This window comes from Montipora capricornis, chromosome 10, assembly GCF_036669925.1.
Source record: "Montipora capricornis isolate CH-2021 chromosome 10, ASM3666992v2, whole genome shotgun sequence".
Lineage (NCBI taxonomy): Eukaryota > Metazoa > Cnidaria > Anthozoa > Scleractinia > Acroporidae > Montipora > Montipora capricornis.
Window position 1 is genome coordinate 40,048,764 of NC_090892.1, and position 15,000 is coordinate 40,063,763.

The 15,000-nt window shown below is 41.0% G+C and overlaps 1 protein-coding gene across 1 annotated transcript in view; it reads left to right on the forward strand.

The window, feature by feature from the left end:
* Positions 1-15,000, forward strand: part of LOC138020808 (uncharacterized) — a 69,095-nt gene that overhangs the window by 12,875 nt on the left and 41,220 nt on the right. The window contains exon 5 of the mRNA XM_068867729.1: positions 7,756-7,961. Within this exon, the coding sequence (XP_068723830.1) occupies positions 7,756-7,961 (206 nt within the window). The remainder of the gene's footprint in view (positions 1-7,755; positions 7,962-15,000) is intronic.

The window sequence follows — 15,000 nt, forward strand, 5'->3', positions numbered from 1 at the left end:
TACTTCGTCAAATAGATCCACATAGAACCTGCTTTTAGCAACTCTGACTTCATGCGTAACCCTGTTTCTTAAAGAGCGATATTCTGTCCACAGCTCTTGATTGTTTGACATTTTTGCTCTATAAAGAGATTTGTAACGTAAATTCATCAAATGGCGTATTTTTGGAAAAATCCAAGATAAGGACTGGCGTCTAACCTTGATCTCGCGGAAGGGCGCATGCTTGTTACATATTTCACCAAAGATGTGTTTCCACGCCCAATAACAATCATCCAGATCGTCGAATACTTCGCATACGGACCAAGGGGCCTCCGCGATGTCCTTAGAAAATTTGGCCTGGTCAAAATTTTTGTAAGAACGGGCTTTAATTATTTTAGGAGGGGGCCGCTTGATCTTTGTTTGGACGGACGCGTGTACAAGCATGTGATCCGAGATTCCAAGCTCGACTGTTCTGGTATTTTTGGTCAGATTACGATTGCTACTTATTACCAGGTCAATCAAAGTTAGTTACCCTGGTAGGCTTGTCGTTGATAACCACGTAGTCGAATTGAAGAAGCAAATTCTGTAATTTTTGACCAGAAATTGAGGTAATTGAACCGTCAGTCGAACGAGCGCTATCACAGTTTAAATCGCCAACAATAACCACATTGTGGCGTTTGATCCAAAGTTTCTCCAGTAAATCCTGAAATCGTTCAAAAAATAAAGAATCCGAAGAAGGTGGTCTATATATTGTTCCTATGATAAAAACGGACGAATTTACCATGATCTTAAGCCATATCGCCTCGATATCGGATGATTCTAGGGATCTTAGCCGAGTAGGGCAAACATCCACCGCCGATGGTATTAGCATCTCTGTCCCAACGGATAATCTTATAGTTGTCAATTTCAAGCTGACTGATGGAAATTTTTTGATCCAAGTGGGTTTCCGTAATTGCAAGAATATCGAACCGGCATACATGCAGCACTACTTTCACCTCCTCGACCTTATTTCTAAGGCTACGAATATTAATGTGTGCAACACTCAAGTTTGATCCCTGGTTAGAAGTTCTTGCAAAGTCCTGTAGATAGTCTCCACCCCGGTCAATCACGCCTTGCCATCCAGGATTGGTTTCCACATCACCAGAGAGAAGCAAGAGCTGTCTGGTCGCCACGGTATTCGCGTAATACAAAATTCGGCATTTTGATAGTTTTCGCTTGCACTTGCCATTGTTTGAGGTGGTGAGGACCATTGTTTTTGCTGAATTAAACAATACTGGACTCATTACCATACCGTCCAACAATATGCAAATTTCGACCATTTTATTTCTCAGCCACCAGAAGTGAAGATAGTTAAATTTTTCAAAATCACAGAAACCGCTTTCCTTTTCTGGAGCCAGCCTGCCCAAAATGACTGCTGATTTAGCTACAAATGAGGTAAACCTGTAGTGAGACGAGTATTCATTCTGAGTCAGGCAAAAACATAGCAGAAACACGGAGGCAAACAACGCGTGACTGCCCGCCATGATAACCTGTCCCCTCGAACATACTCTTCTGCACCATGTTGATGATTTGCTGCTTTATTCCGTCTGACCAAGCGGGAAAGGGGATCAGCTACATTGCTCTGCCCTGGAGCATACACGACCCGGAAATCATAGGGCTGTAGACAAATTACCCAACCTTCGATGCAGGCACAGGGTTTGGAACGAGGTCCATAGATCACTTCCAACAGCTTGTGATCAGTCACCAGATCAAATCTCATTCCATAAATGTATGCGTAGTACATCTCGCATGCCAAAACGAGGGCGAGCTCCTCTTTCTCCGTCTAAGAGTATTTCCGTTCACACTCTGTGAGGCTGCGGCTTGCATAGAAGATTGACACTCATTCCCCATTCTGGTTTTGCATTAACACAGCTCCAAGGCCAACAGGGCTTGCATCTGCGATGACTTTGGTTGATGCACTCTTCTCAAAGTATGCCAATGTGCCCACTTCAGCCATGCTTTGTTTAAGCGACTTAAAGGAAGCTTTTTGCTCGGGTCCAAAGTGGAACGGAACATCTTTCCTGGTTAGTTTCCTCAATGACTCTGTGAGTGTTGCAAAATGAGGAATAAATCTGCTGCTGTAATTAGCCAACCCTAAGAAGCTTTGAACTTCACTGACGGTTTCAGGCTATTTTGTTTCTTGCAGGGCTCTAACTCTTTCTTCCGTCGGGCCGATACCCTTTTCAGACAGCAGAATTCCCATGAAAACCAGTCTGTCCACATTGAACAGGCATTTGTCAGCATTGAGAGTCAAACCATGCTGTCTGAGGCGTTCCATGATTTTGAGAAGGCGCTGGTCGTGTCGTACGTTTTCTGATCTGGGCCATTTACAATGATGTAATCAGAGATATTGTCCACGCCCTCTATTCCGGCCAGAACAGTAGATATCTCATGTTGGTACAGCTCGCTTGCTGAACTCACCCCAAACCGCAATAGGCGCTTATATCTGTATAAGCCCTTGTGTGTCGGGAAGGTTGTGATCATTTTGGTACAGCTCGCTTGCTGAACTCACCGCAAACCGCAATAGGCGCTTATATCTGTATAAGCCTTGTATGTCCGGAAGGTTGTGATCTGGCGTGACTCTCGACTAAGTTCCAGCTGGTGGTATGCCCACTTTAAATCGAGCTTGCTGAAAATTGTTGAGCCGTTCATGCTGTGTAGCAGCTCATCTACGGTCGGTATAGGGTATCGACCACGTAAAATGGCCTCGTTTGCTCGCCTCATATCAATGCAGAGACGTATGTCACCATCCGCCTTCGGAATACTCACTACTGGGTTCACCCATGGCGTAGGCCCATCAACTTCTTCTATGATGTCACAATCTAACAATTCTTGAATTTTCTTTTCTACTTTCACTTGTAAATTAAAGGGGGTTCGCCTCAGCGGTTGAGTTCAGCTTTCCAATCCCACTAAATACTTCTGGGAACTGTTGTTGCAGTGTCTGCTTGGTTTCAGCAACTGTAGTGACATCAACACCTATTCTCAGCACACCTAACTTCATTGCAGTATCTTTGCAGAGGAGTGGTACTCCTTTTCCTTTACTGACTAGGAATTTACCTTGAGCTTTCCCGATCTTCTTAGCCTTCAAATCGTCCCAGGCTTCTTCGTCAACAAGGATATAGGTGGCTCCGGAATCTACTAACATGTCGAGTTTTACCCCACCAATAGACAACTTAAGCAGATTTGAGTGAGCTTCATTGGTCACTCTGAAAGCATAATCAACCTGCTCCCCATTATTAGCTTCTAGCTCTTCTTGTACTCGATTAACTCCTGGTTTCTTTGGTTTGGTTTTGCAGACGCTAGCAAAATGATCTTTCCCCTTGCCTTCCCTACAGGTTTGGCCTCTAGCAGGACATTTTGGATCTCTACCCATGTGCCTACTCGACCCACAACGATAGCAATGAACTCCTTTTTACTCGTGGATATATCCACGAGTTTTGGTGAGGTTCTTTATGCAAATGTGTCACTCCTGCGTAACCGGAAGTTCACGCTAATAAGCCAATCAGGGTGGATAATCACAACACAGCTTATAAAGCTGTGACTTCCTGTTCGCGAGGTTGTGCGCCGCCATTGTTGTATGTCGCTTTTATACTTAAGTGTTTGAGCACCTTCCTCTGGATTTAGAAGCAAGAAACGGAAGAATTAAAGAAATGGCTTTCTTCGATGGTGAAGCAAAATATTCTGAACAAGTACAGATTGGTGCAATTAACTGTGCACCGTCTTTCACTGACCAGCGCGAAGACTTTAATACATGTAGAAATGGAATCGACAGACACGTGGTGAGAAGACAGTGCCTGTTCATCCCCTAAGCTCACGAGGGATAAATAAATTCCATTTGGAAGGTGACTGCCATTTGGAGAGTAACATCGAAGCTATCAAAGTATACCAATGTTTATCAAAGCTATCACAAAGTTTTGCAAGCTATGAGTCATAAAAGCTACATGAATACAACGTGAACAACATCCGTGACATGAAAAACAGTGAGGCAACAAATTAGCAATCCATGCTTCCAGACACTAGTACTTGTGTGGTGGACTATAATGAAGAACTGTCGAAAGATTCGGTCACTGATTATGTAACGAAAACTGATGAGAAATCCGTACCAATCTCCCCGGGACAGAGAACCTTCCAGGATTAATTCCTTACAAGAAAACGTCGAGCTTGTTTCAGAAAGACAAGGTAATTAGAAAGTGTATGGTGTATTATTTAAATAAGGACGTACCGAGCTCGTCTGAGTTGAGAAAGTGTTTATCTCTTGCTTTTGGAAAATATTATATCTCTATACCTAGACCGCAACTCAGACGTAACAATCTTCGAGAGTAGGAGATTCTAATCGTCATTTTTATCTTATTATCCACAGGACTGCTAAACACAAAAAAGACTTGTCAGTTCTATTGTGTATTCAAGATCAATCTGCTACTACGCATTCGACAAAATTGAACCAACAAAAGGAGAATTATTGTCTATCAAGAGAAACGCTATGGATATCAGGATACATTGAATCGAACCCAGGCCCTGTTGCTCATTGGAACGAGTACACATATAGCACATACAATACTGAGAAATCCTTCTATAGCTCTGTAGCAGGCTCGATTAGCTCAAAAAGGATTGAGGGCACTAGAATGTACCTCAGATGGTTCATGCTTCTTTTCTTCTCTTGCCCACCAGTTATACAATGATCCTTCCTATCACATGAATGTGCATGCTGCTGGAGTTGAATCCATCAGAAACAACCGTCAAAAATTTATTGGACCCATTACAGAGCAATTGTGCATTTGTTGTCACAGCAACATACATGGTGTGCTAGGAGTTTGCAATTTATTAATTGTTACTATACGTATATATGAATCCATTGAGGGGTGGGCACCAGTAACTGTTATCATTCCTATAAGCGGACAACAGGGAACTACTGTGAACATTGGACATCTAGATGGAAGACACTATGTTTCAGCCGACTTCAGTTAGATTATTATAATGACAGTACACTGTATTTCAGGTTATGACATCAGCGGTGTTACCAATTATTTAGAGCCTGGTAATAATCGATTAATTAATGATGGCCAAAAATGATGTGAGTGTCAGTGATAATTTCTACAAAGCAGTGGCAAAAAAGAGCATATATGAGAGAATCTATCAAGCGGAAGAGACAAAATCACTTGAAGAGTTCAGGGAAAAGAAAAACAATGCAAAACACCAAAACAGATCTGAAAATATTGAAGCAGCAAGGGAATTAATAGGAAAAGAAAAGCAATCCAGAACATATCAGAGACCTTAACAGAAAAGCATAAAACCATTTAAGGAAAGCTAGGCAGAGCTCAAGGATAAACCAAACTGAAATTTGTCAAGGTCAAGACTCTATTAGACATTCCATGTCAAAAGTGATTCAGTCTTTTTTGTGATAAGATAACACATGGCCCTGAATATATATGCACTTGCTGTGATCAGTTATGGCTCATATCATCTGTTTCTAAGTGTAACAGTATCAAATATAGTGATATTTGCAAGGTTTGTTGGAGGAATGTATAACTGGTGCAAAAAGTGTTAATATTAGTGAATGGATCTGCTCTACTTGCTAAACCTGATGACATTAACAATATGACCTGGCAACAAAAATCAGACCTTATTTCAAAATTACCCTGTCATCTGTGCAATGAACTTTGAACACATGGTACAGCTCTTTATAGAGGATGTGTTAAAGAGTAATCTTATGCCTATTGGAGAAATGGTATACTTATTTCACAGGGTTGAATTCCAGCAAAGGGGATTACCTCACATACATGCATTATTTTGGGTATCTAGTTGCATATGAGAGCCCACCGTGCTGTTACACAATTATCCAACTATCAATGCTAATGCATCAAGAAAACTTCAACCTGCCAATTTTAAACAATCGCGGTAACTTTCATATCCACGAGTAACGACAGTGGCACTTTGATTTCTTTCGGTTTTGTTTACCATCGGGTCGCTCAGATTTTTCGTAAACCCTGTTTGCATCTTCTTTGCTTGGCTCACTCACACTGAGATGAGACATTTGGTGATATACACTTTCACATTGTTCTGCGATTTCTAGCGTGCGAGCGAGTGTAAGCTCCTCTCTTTCCTCAAGCAATTTACGCCTTACATAATCTGACCTACATTTACACAGGACCGCGTCTCTCATCTGGTCTCTCATCTGGTGAAGTCTACACCAAAATTGCAATCCTTTCCTTCTTTCTTAATCGAGTAACAAACTGCAAAACAGCCTCACCTTCCTTCCTTTTGTTGGAGTCGGTGAAATTTCTGGCGGGCGAAGGTTGTATTGGCTTTTGGGAAGAAAATATCCATTCAATGCTGTTATAGCTGCGGTGTAATCGGTTGCTTCGCAGGTATCTGCAGGAGTAGAGAACATTTCTTGTACATCTGGGCCTGCGAAATGGAGTAGCATCGCTCGTCTTCGTTGCCTTGTGGTTGCATTTGTAGCCTCAGTGATAATAAGACCTTTGCTATCCGCAAATAACTCAAAAGATATCAACCAACGCGTCCAGCGTGGTCCCAACGTGGCGGGATCCGAGTGACAGTCGAACTTAGGAATCGCATTTAAAGCGCCATTTTCGCTCAAAGACATCTTGTGCTGTACTTATCCTCGTCGCCAATGTCGTGTCCTCTTAGTACATAAATTAGAGGAGGCTTAACTAGTTGGAGAAGTGCAACTAGTTCCGAAGAAACACACAACAATCAACCATGTGCTCTCTTTATTCTTCTCTCTCCATACTGCTCCTTTTCTACTTCATGATATACATGCACGAAATGTGACATACACGACAGTGCTGTGCTCCGACATCAAACATGGACCGTATAGTTGCATCCAGAGGCGCCTTCATATGCTTTCTGCCCGATATCGTGAGCTGTGCCCTTTCGCAACTCAGTCCTCAATACTGCAAGTAAAGAGTGATTAGCACTGTCAATTATTATTAAAAATTATAACCTCTGAGTTCAGTATACTACGCATAACTCAGCGGTTGAATACACTTATTTTAGGACGCAATTAGGGGATATTTCCGGGAAATGCTCTTCAATTTTCAGTAAGATACGTTAGGTAGATAAGAATAAGAGAAACTTGTGCGCAAATGATAATGAACTAAGTCGAGAAAGCTGTGTGAACTTATGTCCTAATTTTGCTTGATTTGTGGTTACCATAAAGAACTTAAATTTGCCATCATTGTTATCTTTCAAGTTATTTTTTTTCTCAAATTTGAATTTTCAAGTGTTAAACTCTAAACAATGCGTTTCAAGTTATTTCCATTTTGGCTGTACAAAACAGTGTCACTTACACGAGAGCAAAGGGAAAACAGTTATCTCCTCTGCGAAAATGACTTCTAGAAAGTTTTCAAGGAAACTTGATTTTTTGAAATTCACAGTTTGTTAGGCTACATTAAAATAACCGGCCTCCTAGACAAGGGCAACAAAAAAATTGTGCTTACACCGTCAGAAGCAATGACAATATTGGTGACACATTGTTTGGTTTTCCTATAAAAGGTACAGGTTTCCTGGAATAAGGAATGGCGATACTAAAGGAATTTTAGTGATACTTTAGCAAATTATTGCCTCCTCCATTTTGAATTTCAGGGGTGTAGAGGAAGATGACTATGACTTTATAGACATCTCAGAACAAGATTTTTTAATGCAATATTATCTGCGCCATTTTTTCTATCGGGCTGGATTTGCCGATCAGTATGATACTACTGCCCTCAAGCATTTCAGGGGTGTAGAGAAAGATGACTATGACTTTATAGACATCTCAAAAGAAGATTTTTTAATGCAATATCATCTGCGCCGTATTTTCCATCGGGCTGGATTTGCCAATCAGTATGATACTAGTGGCCTCAAGCTTCTCCCATGTCCTCGTGGTACTTTTGTTAACATTGCTGACACAAGTCCTTTCCCTAGGTGCACAGACTGCCCTGCTGGTAAGCTTAGAAGTAACACACATTAAATTAGCTTATTAATGAATCAAGTAATTTCTTGGTGGTTAGCGTGTTAAATAACGTTACAAAAATCGCACACTAAGAAACAATTTAAAGTGCGAGAGTTGTGGCTTAAATGTATGAATTTAATATTGAATTTTATCAAATTTCCCAGACAAGAAGTTACCAGTGAGCGAGTCTAAAAGACTCAGTCATGGTATTTGAAACTCGCTTGATTAATGGTTCACCATTAGATTTCCCATACGACGAATTATTATTGTCATTATTATTCTCATTCTCGTCCTCTTCCTCATCGCCATCAATTGCTCCACACTCTCATGTTGGGCTTCCCAATTCATTGTTACGGGTTTTGCAGCACCATATGTAATGTCTGGCAAGTAGAAAACATAAATTCATTTGAGTAGCAAACTTTGATGTGTCCGGTTTTAGGCCCAAAAAACGGCGATATTTTTCAAATAGTCTCGAGCTATAAATTCACAATCAATGAGTTTATCGGTCAGAACCTTCCAAAACGTTTTAACTTTTGGACAATACCACAAAAGGTGACTAAGATTTTCAGGAGCGTTGCTGCAAAAGGAACATTGTGGGTCCTGTTTGATACCAATTTTTTGTTAGAAGCAAGCTAGTAGGGTGACGTCTGTGCAGAAATCGGCATTGAAAGTTAATGATAGTCGTACCAATCATCTTTATTCACTTGTCCAAATCATAACTGACTTCATCAGAGGCACCTCCTATTATTATTATTATTATTATTATTATTATTATTATTATTATTATTATTATTATTATTATTATTATTATTATTATTATTATTATCTGTTTTATTGAATAACTTTTCAGTTTACAATTTGTTTTGAAACTTGCTGCGGACAGTGTCTAGGCAACAGTTCCTGGACTAAAAAAAAAAAAAAAATGTGTGTTTCATTGTCTTAAACTGTCTTAACCTCATCGTTTTCACTTACACTGTCCGGTGCGTGTTCGTACCACTTATCCTTCTTTTCCAGGTGATATTTCTCACACAACTTCCAATGAACTACTTTAGCAACGTTGTCATGTCTCTGTTTGTATTCCCTTTGGGCCACCTTTTTACACTCACAGACAATATGGTTTACGCTCTCACCTTTCTCGCCACATAACCTACATAATGGGCATTCCACCGTTTTGTCAATATGGTATTTTACATAGTTAGCCCTAAGGGCTTGTTCTTGGCCTGCACAAATAAGTACTCCTGTTTGGATCTTCAAGTCTGCTTTTCGCAACCTGCTCCACGATTCTTCTACATACGTCGTTTCGGGAATTTCTCTAACAAATTGACCATGCAGCCTTTTTTTCCTTCCAACTGTTGAGTTTCTCATTGTTCCAAGATGTCTTGAATTCATCTTTGCTCACTGTTTCCTCACTCCTAATTACACTAGTAGCCCTTACCCCTTGCAACAGGACTTCCAGAGAATTCTTCACATACCATCCTATTTGTTTTCCTCACTTCTCACACATCCCTCACAGCTTATCAGTCCCCGGCCTCCATTCACCCTTGACACATACAACCTATCAACATCGCTCTTTGGATGAAAAGCACCATTCATTGTCAGTACCTTCTTGTCATTCTATCCAATGTTTTTAGCTCTTCCTTTGTCCATCTTAAAATACCTGCTCCGTACATCAGTACAGAGACTGCCCAGGTGATAATGGCGTTAATTTTGTTCTTTCCATTCAATTTTGATTTCAACACAAGCTTCAACCTTCCCAAATCGTTTTTTTCATCTCCTTTTCCGTCATCATATCCACCTCAAGAACCCTAAATATTCATAGCCTTCTTCCTCAATTTCTCTAATTATTTGTCCACCAAAAAGGGTAATACCATCAAATCTCACCTTCTTTCCTCTTTTCATTAACAACACACCACACTTCTTCAACCCAAATTCCATTCCAATGTCCTCACTAAACAACTGCACAGTTTGTACTAATGAATCTATTTGGTCCTCATCTTTCCCAAACAGTTTCAAGTCATCCATGAAAAGAAGATGGTTCACCTTAAATTCCTTGGCAAAATCATAACCTGCTCTTGATTTTCTCAAAATCAATGTTAATGGAATCATGCTTAACACAAATAGTAGTGGTGACAAACTATCCCCTTGAAAAATCCCTCTTCTAATGTGAATAACTCCTAACCTCTCGCCTGATGATGTTAACTCTGTTTTCCATGTCTTCATACTATCAATCAGAAACTTTTTCACATTCTCAGCTATCCCAAACATCTCCAAACACTCGACAATCCAGCTATGCGGCACCATATCATATGCTTTCCGATAATCAATCCAAGCCATCGCCAGATTTGTGTGTCTTTTCCTGCAATCCTTTAGAATAGCCTTGTCAATTAAGAGCTGTTCCTTAGTTCCACGCCTTCCCTTGCGGCACCCCTTCTGTTCCTCAGGTAATATCCTTTCCCTCTCAAGGTAGTCACACATATTATCAGCAAGTATTCCTGTTGTTAGCTTCCACATCAGAGTTAGGCAGGATATCGGTCTAAAATTATCGGCTGCAATACTATTAGCAGGATCTTTTTGGCATAAGACTGTACTGCCATAAGTCATCCATTCAGGTAACCTGGCTGTTCCGTTTAAAATTTCATTGAGTTGGCTCGCAATTCTGCCATGCATCATATCCAGTCTTTTAATCTAAAACCCCTGAACGCCATCCCAATCAGGAGCTTTCCAATTTGGAATTTTCTTACATTGTTTCTTGACCATCACCTCTGATATATCTAGTGCTTACTGTTGGTCATAATCCCTGTCTCCCTTTAACCCCTCTACCAGTCCGCTGTTCGGTTCCTTTTCCACCTCCCAAATACCATTCTAAAAACTCTTACTGTCTTCAGCATCAGGTATTATCATTATGAAGCATTATGAAACATTTTTGTTACTGTTGTTAAAAAAGGTCTTATACGAGATTATTATTTGTCTCGTTTTTCATCAATTGAATTTTTTTTTTCTGACCAAATCTAAGTGCTCTTCTTTTTGATCGAAAGAAATTGTAAATAGTGTTTTGTAATAATAATAATTATTATTATTAAATCTGCGCAGTGCGAGAGAATTTGAACAATCAAGAATGATGATTGTTTTTGTGTATTTAAGTAGGTAGGAAGCTGAAAATTGTGAATAAAGTTGTATTATTATTATTATTATTATTATTATTATTATTATCATTAGTAGTAGTAGTAGTAGTAGTAGTAGTAGTAGTAGTAGTAGTAGTAGTAGTAGTAGTAGTAGTAGTAGTAGTAGTAGTAGTAGTAGTAGTAAATATGATAACAATAGTAGTAGTAGTGGTGGTGGTGGTAGTAGTAGTAGTAGTAGTAGTAGTAGTAGTAGTAGTAGTGGTGGTGGTAGTCGTAGTAGTAGTAGTATTTATTATATTCCATTTAGCTCTGAGCTCTGGCTGTTCTCATGCTGACATTCATCCCAAGGGAGCGAGTCATAACAAATAACCAAGGGTCCCGTGGGGACACTCTCTTGGTACTTAAAGTGCACATGACTCGAAATTTCACCACCAGTTTTTATTTCATACCCTTAAAATTCAGGCTTTGCTTGATATGATTTCGTTATTAGAATCTTCCTACAAATGTCCGAAGTGATTTTGTCTCGCCCACCCGAGTTGTCTCGCCCACCTCATGTAAAAGGTTGATAGAATTTTTAAACAAATGAGTGGAAAAATGTCTCGCCAAGGCTAACTCGGGGGGAGGGTTGTCTCGGGTACCCGAGACCATATAAACAGGGCCTAAGTGTGCAGGTTAGATCGAATTGCCCCTCTCAAAGATCAGCGAGGAGTAATGGTAAGGTTTGCTATTTGTGTTTAACCATCATGCGATCAGCGTTTCATATTTTGTTTCTTTGTGTTTTTTTTTTTACTAAATCAACTAGATAAAAACAATCCTACATGTGTCGTACAACTGAGAGGCTGGGGGTGTAAATAAATTTTTCTAATAGTTCAAAAAAACAAGTTCCCCTAACTGCATATAGCCACATACAGACGTTTTGAAAATTGAACAGTTGTGTCCTTAAATTAACATAACGAGTTAATCCACAAGCAAGTTAAAGGTTTAAATTTCATGTGCAGACGTTTCAATCCTTTTAAGGCTTAATAAAACGAACGAGTTCAACGTAAATGAAGTTATGTGCATGGCCAAACGTTGCCGAGGATAACGATTTAGTTCAAATGACTCAGCTAAATGTCACCGTTCCAGTTCATTTGGAGTGGCAAATGAATCCTTACTTACACCATCACTTGAAATTCGGTTACCAGCCATGTCCAGTGCACTGCTGTCAGATTTGACCTAATATGGGGTGGAAATTCTTACAGCCGATGGAATGAAGTCTGGGTGTCTCCTTTGAATGCACTTTTGCTTTAGGTGGTAGTGGCAATTTTGACGCTCAATGGACACCTTGAGTGATCCATCTGCCTTCCTGTAAGATCTGAATTCCTTGTTAACGACACACAGATCATTTGGAGGTGGGGGTACTTCTAAGGGTACTCGTATAGCCTGGCCACAGCCGTAACACACTCTGACTTGGGTACCCTCCAGAGACTTCAAGGAGAAATAGTCGTCTTCCCTAGACGAGGACCTGGATCCCGACAAGGCTAGTAGGGCAAAAGCTGCCATGGAGCTGGAATCGTCAACCGGAAGGCTGTTTGTTGCGGTAGCTGAAGGGGAGGGCCGAAGCTCCATAAGCGGCACTCCTTTCTTGTTGGCTTTGCCTTTCCTTTTTGTAGATGTTTTATTTCCTGCGGATCTTGGTAAATCGTCTCCCACGAGTTGATAAGGATCAGGCTCATTCCTCGTCTTCCCAACTAGGGACACAAAATCTGGAAGACACAGTTCTTGCTCTGCAACTGCCAAGGAATGGGCACAAATCATAGCAGACTTGAACTTCGGAAACAACACTTCAGAGCCCCAGATTGCTGTACAATGACTTGACAGGGAGGTGCACCTTCACTACCAGATACTAAGCGCTGCGTTCCACTCTTGTCCCAGGTCAGTGACAACACACCATTATTTTCCTCTAAGATTGTTGACGCCAAAGGCCACATTCGCTGGAGGTTGGTGTGAGACAGCGTTGAGATAGCACAGTCCTGATAGCTTACGGAAAGGCAATAGGTATCACAGTCCGTTATCTCAGGCTCTGTATGACGCGACTTTGCAAGTGTGTCCAATGTGTTGGTTAAGCAGCGCTTGATATGCGAATCACCTTGCGCTTAGGTCATCCCTATCCACTTGTCCGCGTCTATTTGCAGGTGCTTAAAATCAGGACTCAGCCGGAACTCTCCCATATCATGAACTGCCTTGATTAACTCCTTCTCCTGGGTTTGCACAGCTGATTCTAGGGAAATGCAGAAATCTGACCACTCTTTCTTCTTCCCAGCATTTTTCTTAACCATGCTGTTGCAACATTCTGGCGTGTTCTGAGTATAAAACTCAGGAGGGCACCCCAGACCTGCTTTTTACGGACAGGAGCGATCATACTGTCTTTCATCACCATTGCAATGTGACGTTTGAGCCATGAAAAGAACTGAGGTTCACCAGAATGTTCAGTGGCTTCCAGCACGCGCCACTCTGTTTCCAATGTTGCAGGCATCTCGTCAAATTCTTCTGCTGAATTAGCATCTACCAGCGCTTTCGTTCTGGAATCGCCCTTACGCCTTCCAAATATTGTACCGAGTACGTTCTGCCGACCATCTTTGCCAAACGATAATTTGACCAACTTCCTCTCTATATTCTCAGGTAGGGGAATCTTGCACCTGAGGTGGATAGCATCTCGGAGTTCGGATGCGAACGCGTTAGCCAAGTTAATCTCCCCATCCGTTCCAAAAGCTGTCAAGGTTTCAAAGTTTTTGCAGTGGGTCTTGAGAAGACTTGCCAAATAATGATGGCTATATTCTTCAAACTCCTTGGTCATGTGGATTATGGATGGACCAACAAAGACTGGATGTTTCCCGGATTGGTTGTTTACAAACATATTGTACTTAAAAGAGGTGAGGGTGACAAAAGAGTTGCCACAATTAAAGGTGGCATCAACTCCAAGTACTGAAGAGTACTTTTGGGATGAACACATGCGGGAAAGTTGGGCGATCTGGAAATCTGTTGCCTGCAACGATCGAGAATGGGTGCGACTCTTTGATGCCGAGCGTTGAAATGCGAAATCTCGAACAAATGTTCCTTGATTCAAGAGTTCTAATACGTCATAAAACTGAAATCGCTGGGATTGCTTGCCACCATGATTTTGACTTTCTTTTCACATCTGATAATGGAGGTTGTATGCTTGCTTACGTTTTCTGTGAACGTCTGTTACTGCTTGAATACCACAGGTCCCTACTTCCTCTTGAAAGCATTCCTCTAAAGCCTATCGGCAAATTGTTGTGGAGCATTTTTTCTTCAGCTTGTCTAGAACAGGACGTGATGTGCGCATGTAAGGGGAGGAATTTTTCTCTTTTGCATTCCTATGCTTTGATAGTTTCAATGGCACTTCTACGCCTCCCTCGAAATAATACTGAACAACTGCTAACGGCAATACGTTGCCTTCTTCAATCCTGCACTGTGGCGATCACTTTTCTGAACTGGGGTGTGTGTGCGTGTCGAAAATAATTACGACATAGGGTGAAGATGTTGTCTTCTAACTCCTGGATTTCAGTCGTCTGAAACTCTTCTATTAACATACCAGTATCGTCATCAATTTCAACACGGTACTTTCGTCTTGGTTTGTCGTGTCCAGTCCAGCTACCATTTCACAATATCTGCTTCTAGAGATGTAGTGCCTGCCACAAATGTGGCATGAGTCCAAATGACCCGTGGCACCCGTTTACAAATCTTTTTCTTAGGCACATCTCCTCCCACAATGATGTTAAATAGGCGCTCCACAGTAAAGCCCTTGATTTGATAGCTCCTTCCAGAATCCGTTGAGAACCATCAGGATCATCATTCTCTTTTTCTTCCTTGTGACAAGACTATCTCCCCACTGTGTCGCTGCTAATG